Here is an 8,297-nt window from a genome sequence, read left to right as displayed (position 1 = left end):
GTGAAGCAGGAGATGCTCAAGTTCAAGGAGTGCCTCCAGGCCCTCAGTGTGCATGGACGCCGCCAGCCCAACATCAGCCAACAAGGGGACCAAGAATGCTGACCAGATCCTAGCCTGGACTCGGCAGTGAAATTTGGAGACAGGAAAGGTCATGGTCCGTGAGCACAGACATTCTACAGTTTCACCATGGGAACCGGTTCCAGTCCTACATGGCTAGGATGGGGTACACACAGATACTTTATCCATAATAAGGGTTGCTGAAGAGAGGATTGGTCAGGCTTCGATGAGATTAATCAAGGAAAGCTTCCTAGAACAGGTGACATACAGAGATTGGTGTCCAGGAGGAAAAACTGTGTTGGCTCAGAGTTCCTCAAAGGGCCCAGGTTTATACTGGTTTACCTAGAACAGATAATGGGCTGACCAGTAAGGCAGAATTAGGGTTCCTGTCCCATGGCGGCTGAGAGAACTGTGCTAATTACTTACTGTGTCTTCTTCGAGGAAAGGAGGTTGGCACAGGAATGCTCTAAACACTGTAGAATTTATGAATGAGAGTAGCTAGGGGAGAAGAGCTGGCCTTGTGTGCCTCTAACACCAGATCCTGGAGGTGGAGGCATCACCCCCTTCTCTCCTTCCCCACCCTGCAGAAGAAGCTCCAGGACCAGAGGCAGTGCATCGTGGCTGCGTTTGAGCAGGGCCACCAGTTCCTGAGGGAGCGGGAGCAGCACCTGCTGGACCAGCTGACAAAGCTGGAGCAGGAGCTCACAGAGGGCAGGGAGAAGCACAAGACCAGGGGCGTCGGGGAGCTTGCCCGCCTGGCGCTGGTCATCTCCGAACTGGAAGGCAAGGCCCAGCGGCCGGCTGCAGAGCTCATGCAGGTGAGAGACCTTCCCCAGGGCAGGGAGCCTAGAGACCAGGACAGTAGGTCCTGACCCTGCCACTCACTTGCATGACCTTGGGAGAGTCACTTCCTCTTGGGTTCTCAGTTTTGTCTTCTGAAACATGGGGGTGATGATCCTGTTCCGCCCCACTTACTCCAGTGATTGCATGAGTATACAATGAGATGACTGGCATGGTGTCACTTCAAAAAGTAAATTTTCTACAAAAAAAAGTTTAAAATATTAAAAAGTGCTGTAGAAATGGAAGGTTAGTAGTATTTTCATTACTATTTTCTGTCTTTATCACTACCGTCATGAGCCTGTCTGCTAACAAGTCACTGGCAGACACTTATCCAGTGGAAGCTTTTTATGGTTCTGAAAATGACAAGGCTGTAGTGGTTGGGGGTGGCTAAGGGAGGGCTGAACAGCAGCTTCTCTCAGAGACCCAGAGAGTCAACAGGAGATAGGCACCTGGGGAAGGGGGACAGAGTGGGTGAGGTTTTCTCTGGGACTGTGGAATTACCCTCAGGGAAAAAGATGGAAAACAGGTTAATTGCTTCTGGAATGCTTTCTGGTAGAGACAACTTTGATGCTGAGAAAGACAAAGTTTTAGACTGGAGAAACAGGTTCTCCGAAGAGTCATACCATGCTGAACAGGGCCCAGCAGCCTTTTGAGGGAGCACGCTTCACTTTTCTGCCCTTGTGGGCCAGGAGAAGGCCTATGTGATGATCTCCTCCACTTGCATGGGTTGGGGTGGCTGGGCCTGTCAGTCAGCTGCTGAAAATGCTATCCTGGCCCAGTAGTAGGGCAAACTGATAGCTGGAGAGAGATGGCAAGGCAAGTTCTCAAGGTATCTGCGTTAGCACAGGCCTCGTAAAGAGGTAGCCTCGGTTACCTCTCCATCGTTGTGGATTCAGACTCACTACTCAGGACTCCCAGAGATTTTAGAATCACTGACGAAGTCACTGAGGGCCAGAGAGTGGAAGGCAGGTCAGGAATTGAGTCAAAGTTCCAGCCCAGGTGTCCTCACTCCCAGGCCTCTGTTTTCTTATTCTTTTTTCTCATTTTATCCAGTATGTCTCTGGCTCCGTCCTTTCTTCCAGATGTCATTCTGTTCCTTCTGGATTTCTTGCAGACTCTGACTGGGTCACTTGCTTCCTTTCCCCTCCCCGCTCTTCTTCTTCTTTCCCTTCAAGGACAAGCATCTTTCTTTTTGCCATGGCCTCCACTAGGTGGATATGCACTTATGTGTAGAGCAGAGAGGGACATGACGGGGTGCTGGCGGGGCCTGAAATGCATTTATGTCCTCCCTGAGGAGAACCTCTCACCAGTCTACCCAACGGAGCTGCGTGGGCCAGCAGTGGCCCAGCCTCCAAGACTGCTCAGATTGAAGACGTCCCTGGGGTGGGATGGGAGGAGGGAAGGGAGAGAGAGTTGACTGTCTGCTTAAAACCAGTACATGAAATATTGGTACTGGTGGGTTTTTTGTTTGTTTGAGTTTGATTTTGCTGCAAGGAAACTGGACAGCTAAGTCCTTAATTGTCATTAATATTTTCCCAGAGATTACTGTCAATGGACACAAAGAATGAGATCCTATTAAGGTAGGGGCTCTGATCCAAAAGTCCTGTAGAGAAATACAGGTGAAAGGGAGATGCAGCATGACAAAAGACATAAAACAGACTGTTTGACAAGGGATACAAAAGGAAAGAAAGTTCTCTGGACTGGGAATCTCATGAAGATGTTAAAGGAGACAGATAGAAGCTAAAGAGATACTGACATCCTCCCTGATTTAGCCCTGGATGGACCATGCAGGGTCGGGTGGCAGGCCACACCTCTGTCTCACCCAGTGTTGGTTGCCATCCTAACCTGTGAAGACCCCCTTCATGAGTGCTCTTCATTAGTACCCAGGCAGGTCCTGTGCTGAGAGTGCCACGATTCGTTGCCCTAGCCTCTCTGCTCTGATCGTTTGTTTCATGATAGGCACAGGAGTCTCTGGGTGGGCTACTTCTTCTGGAGGCTTGTGTGTGGCTTCAGGTTACTTTGGGACTTCCTGGGCTCCCCTTCTTTGTCCTTTGAGAGAAGTGTTCCTGCACTGGTCTCTGGGTCCCACCCTCTCTGAGATGCTCACAATTTTTATCCCTTAGACGGCTCTCATTCTCTCTCTCCACCATTTTAGCGAGTCCCATGTCACAGAATATGCTCTCTTGGCTCCCTAACTCCCACCCCACCCACTGTCCATTTATTTGCCCTTTTATGGCACAAATCTCAGTGGACTTACTGGCATGCACTGCCTCAAGATTTGTCATGCAGTCCTCAAGCTGGCTTGAATTTACTTATTTTGGGGGACAGATTAGAAGGATTTACCAAAAACTCAACTGTGTCTGAGCAGTTGCTTCAGAGTAGGGGCAGGGTGTAGCTCTGACTTCTTAAATATCCTTCTTAGAGTAGAGCCTGGCATTCTTCCTGAGACTTTTCTGACACGGTCATCAGCAGCCACAATTTGGGGATTCTATTTGTTTCTCACATCTCACTCTCAAAGAAGCCAGCCCCCACCCAGTCCTTCTTAATTCTGTTCTTTTTTTTTCCTGTAATACTCATCACATAATAACATGATATAATGTATTGTTTTATGTCGATTGTTTGCTGTCTACTTCTCTCTGCTAGAAGGTCAGCTCTAACAAGGGTAGGGATTTATATCTCTCTCTTTTTTTTTCATCCCAGGCTTCTAGAGCAGTGTCTGGCATGTAGGAAGCACTTAACTGATACTTGTATATGAGTGAAAGGAAGGCAAAAATTAATATAAAGTATTATGGAGGCTTTAGGCTCACAAAAGGGAGATAACCAGCATCTCACAAGAACCCCCTTCACATTCCTCTCTGTCCCTGTCATACAGATAGCATCACCATTCTTCCTCCAACTCAAGCCATGGCCTGTCCTGATTATCTGTCACCACTTCTCCTAGTCAGGTCTGTCTCAAACATACCTGTTCTCTGTCTCTGCTGTGACTGCTGCTTCAGGCCGTTTATCTCTTATCTGGTCTACAGCAATAGCCTCCAGGCTGGCCCCCTGCATGTTCACCTTGCCTCCTTTAATCCATGCTCTAAAGCAGGGATCCCCAACTCCTTGGCCGCAGACAGTTACTGGTCCGTGGCCTGTTAGGCACAACAGGAGGTGAGTGGCGGGAAAGCGAGCGAAGCTTCATCTGTATTTGCACCTTCTCCCCAGCACTAGCATCACTGCCTCAGCTTCACCTCAGATCAGGCATTAGATTCTTTTAGGAGCACTGGTCCCTGGTTCCAAAAAGGTTGGGGACTGCTGCTCTAAATGATAGCCAAGTGATTGATCATTTAGGATTTTGGTCAGCTATTATATCAAACTCAAGTACAGTGATTCAAATAAAACAGATTATTTCTTTCTCAGTAACAGTTCAGAGTTGGCGGGTCTAAAGCTGTCAGGGTGGTTGTTCGTGAGGTCATTCAGAGAGCCAGGTTATTCCACTGGTGGTTCCATCTAGTTGTTCCACTAACTTCAAGGGATGTTGTCTTCAGTTGTGTAGTTGAAGTTGGGCTCACCACCACCGTATCCAAATTTTAGACAAGGAAAAAGAGGAATTAGAAAGCAATTTCCTTTTTTTAAAGGACCTGACCCCAAAACTGTAGTCATTAATTCCTTTTACATCCCACTGGTTGGTGCTTTGTCTCATGACCAGACCTGGTTACAAGATAATCTGGGAAATGTGGCAAAAAGCCCAGCTGTTACTCCAGGGGTTCTATTATTAACAGGAAGAAGGAGAGAATGGATCCTGGAATATACTTAGTAGTCACAGCCACTGAAAGCAGATCACATATACTACTTCCCTACTTGAAACCCTTTGGTGGTTTACTACTGTACATGGAACGAAATTTGAACTCCTTACTATGCCTGTTTAGCCCTGCATGATGTGACCTCTGCCTTCCTTTGCCAAGCTCTTCCACCTCGCCGCCTTCCCATTCTTCACCTGACTAGCACGTTCTCCTTCAAATCGCAGCACAAGTGTCATAACCTCAGAGAAGTTGGCCTGTCACCTCCTGCCTATCTCCCAACCGCCATTTGCTCTGTCATTGATTACTTTGTTTTCTTATTTTTGTTTATCCAGTGCTGCCACTAGAATGTCAGCTCCATGAGGAAGGGACCGTGTTTGTTTTGTTCATGATGCATCCCCGGTCTCTAATACAGTGTTGGTAAATATGGATGAAGTCTTCTTTGATTTAAATTGATACTTGTGCTTTCTTCCCTCTCAGGACACCAGAGACTTCTTAAACAGGTAAAAGAGATTCCTTTCCTCAGTATACCTCATTCCTCTGTGCTTGTGTCCCCTCCCCTTTTCCTTGACCATGACCCATTTGAATTAATGGAGAGTAATATGGTGCCAGAGGTGCCCACATCCCATGGTTCCTCTTGATGACCTTCTGTCCTGGGAAGCAAAAACACATCCTTGAACTGGAGACTTACTGTACACTGGAGCAAGTTCTCTGTAGAATCTCAGCACCTTAGCTTACTCTCCTTGTATGAGATGAGACAGGTGGCGAGAGTAGAAAAGTGTCTTAGCTGACTAAAGTGTTCTGGATGTTGAGTCTGCCAATGGTTCCAAGTCCCGGCTCAGCCTGGAGCAGTTTGCTTAGTGTCTTTGTCCCCTATCGGCAGGGAGTAATTGTACCTTACTATCCCCTTTCATAATTGTAATAAAGATTGAGAGAAATGTAAGAAGAGCTAAGGTTATGTCTGTCATCTTCTCAGATATCCACGGAAGAAGTTCTGGATTGGGAAACCCATTGCTCGAGTGGTTAAAAAAAGGACAGGGGAATTCTCAGATAAACTTCTGTCTCTGCAGCGAGGCCTGAGAGAATTCCAAGGTAAGGATTAGGGAGAGCCTTGGGGTGGGAGTCAGGAGGTAGGGTGGCACTTTGAGGGATGGTACCAGGCTCCTTGCTGTTAGATTCTCCTCCCTCAGTCCTCTGAGGGTATCCTAATTGTTTTCTTGGGATCTCAGGGATGGAACCCCGTCATGAAATTGATACTTTCTGAGTAAGAAATGAGCCTGTAAATTTGCTGAGCTTGACGGTCATTGCTGTCCTTTTTTCTCCAGGGAAGCTGCTGAGAGATTTGGAATATAAGACGGGTGAGTATCCAAAAGGTTGTTCCCAGATTTAGCTCAAATAAGGAATATTTTCCCCATGGAGATTGTAACCGCCCGCTAGTGTTCCTGGGGAGTTCCTTCTCACGCCACAGGGAGAATTTCCCAGATGCAAATCTCAAGCCCCCACCTTGCACTTTCTGATCAGTTTACTACTCTTCATTCTGCAGTAGAGGTCTCCACATGATATTCTGGCCCTTCTGTGTCCCGTGTTTAGTTATACTGTCCTCATAGGTCCTGCCACCAATCCCTTTCCTATGACTGAGTTTCTCCTTATTTGCCTGGTCACATGTCTCCTGTATTCAGAGCCAGCTGTGATGGCATCCTGAGGCCAGAGGCCATATCTGCTTCAGGCTGAACATCTGTGCTTCCCACCCCCCTCTGGCTGTAAGATTGTGCACTGCATACCCCTGAAGGACCCCAGAAATATGGACTAAGATGTGAATAGCACCCCTTGGATTGTATAGTGTCACAGCCCTGTCATGGACACCATGGAGACTAGTGGCCCCTCCTGGCCCACTGGTGACACTGTTACTTCTTTTGTTCCCACAGTGAGTGTCACCCTGGACCCACAGTCGGCCAGCGGATACCTGCAGCTGTCAGAGGACTGGAAATGTGTGACCTACAGTGGCCTGTACCATAGTGTTTACCTGCACCCCCAGCAGTTTGACTGTGAGCCAGGGGTGCTGGGCAATAAGGGCTTCACCTGGGGCAAGGTCTACTGGGAAGTGGAGGTGGAAAGGGAGGGCTGGTTTGAGGATGAAGAGGAGGGGGACGAGGAGGAAGAGGGGGAAGAGGAGGAGGAGGAGGAGGAGGCTGGCTATGGGGGGTTTGTGTCCTGGGAGACAGATGAGGATGAGGAGTCACTGGGGGACGAAGAGGAAGAGGAGGAAGAGGAGGAGGAGGAAGAAGTTCTGGAAAGCTGCATGGTGGGGGTGGCCAGAGACTCTGTGAAGAGGAAGGGCGACCTCTCCCTGCGGCCGGAGGACGGGGTATGGGCGTTGCGCCTCTCCTCCTCGGGCATCTGGGCCAACACCAACCCCGAGGCTGAGCTCTTTCCAGCGCTGCGGCCCCGGAGAGTAGGCATCGCCCTGGATTATGAGGGGGGCACCGTGACTTTCACCAATGCAGAGTCACAAGAACTTATCTACACCTTCACCACCACCTTCACCCGGCGCCTGGTTCCCTTCCTATGGCTCAAGTGGCCGGGAACACGGCTCCTGCTGAGACCCTGAGCCCCGCCTGAATCCTGCCCGCCCCTGGCCCCATGTCCCCTGATGCTTCACTTCTCTGGAAATCCAGGACTGTTGGGGGGAAGGAGGCACCTGGCCAGAGCAGCTGCAGCCGGGGAGAGGAGGGACACCATATCCACTGCTGCTCCCCCACAATGGCTGCGGCCCCCTCGAGACCTCACTTAGTGCTATCGCTCTCTTCATACTGCCGTGGTTGGGCTCTTCTCCCACCTCCAGGAGGTTCCTGTGCAAACTTCTGACCCTGGCGTCCATGAGGGCTCCTCCTTCCCTTCTGCCCACTGCCTTTGACCCAGCCCTGCACTCTCTTTGCTGAATAAGAGGCAAGGCAGCATTTATTTGCCCAGTGTAGCATCTCATGCCAGATCAGTTGACTTAATGCCCTGGGCCATTTTGCCTTCCTCAAATCCCATAGCTTTCACTTTGCCCAAATCTACTCTGCTGTCTACCTTCCCTGGCACTTTAAGCAGATCTGCTGCTACCCCAGCTCAGAGTTAAACATACATGAAAATGCTGAAAGAACTGAATGAAAATCCACTGAAGCTTCCCTGCCCATTTAAGTAAGGCACCTAAAGTTCCAGTGGAAATCATCTTGTGAGGTCCAGAGCAAAGTCTATGCTTTTCTGAGAGCAGGGCTGTGCATGAGGTTTCCACAACTAAGGAGATAGGACTCCCTGAAGCCATCCGTGGTCTTAGGGAAATGATCTAGATACCTGTGGCTTTGGGGGAACAGTTGTGATCAGTAATCAATAAATTATCTCTGTGGCTTGGTCCTCGCGAGGAGAGTTTTTTACTTTCAGAATATCCTGCTCTTATCAGTTCATCTAAAAACACCAGGGCAAATATCCAGTCCAGTAAAACCTCTCCTGCCTTGAAAGCTCTGATCAGTTTCTCCAGCAGGGTAACACTAGCCCTAGCTTCTGACACTAGCCCTATCAACATGCAGGTTTTATTTTCCTGGGAGAGGGACTGGGGAGGGCCAGACAGCTGTGGGGAGA

The 8,297-nt window shown here is 49.1% G+C and overlaps 1 protein-coding gene across 1 annotated transcript in view; it reads left to right on the top strand.

Annotated features, from left to right (window-relative positions):
- TRIM26 (tripartite motif containing 26) overlaps nucleotides 1–8,077 on the top strand; it is a 22,719-nt gene extending 14,642 nt beyond the window's left edge. Inside the window, exons 5-9 of the mRNA XM_006913647.3 lie at nucleotides 645–875; nucleotides 5,157–5,179; nucleotides 5,653–5,768; nucleotides 6,002–6,034; nucleotides 6,602–8,077. Coding sequence (XP_006913709.1) covers nucleotides 645–875; nucleotides 5,157–5,179; nucleotides 5,653–5,768; nucleotides 6,002–6,034; nucleotides 6,602–7,284 — 1,086 coding nt within the window. The 3' untranslated portion in view covers nucleotides 7,285–8,077. The remainder of the gene's footprint in view (nucleotides 1–644; nucleotides 876–5,156; nucleotides 5,180–5,652; nucleotides 5,769–6,001; nucleotides 6,035–6,601) is intronic.
- The last annotated feature ends 220 nt before the right edge of the window (nucleotides 8,078–8,297 follow it).

The sequence above is a fragment of the Pteropus alecto genome, unplaced genomic scaffold, assembly GCF_000325575.1.
Source record: "Pteropus alecto unplaced genomic scaffold, ASM32557v1 scaffold555, whole genome shotgun sequence".
Taxonomy (NCBI): Eukaryota; Metazoa; Chordata; class Mammalia; order Chiroptera; family Pteropodidae; genus Pteropus; species Pteropus alecto.
The sequence above is the reverse complement of the archived record's forward strand: the minus strand, read 5'-3'. Positions and strand labels throughout refer to the sequence as shown.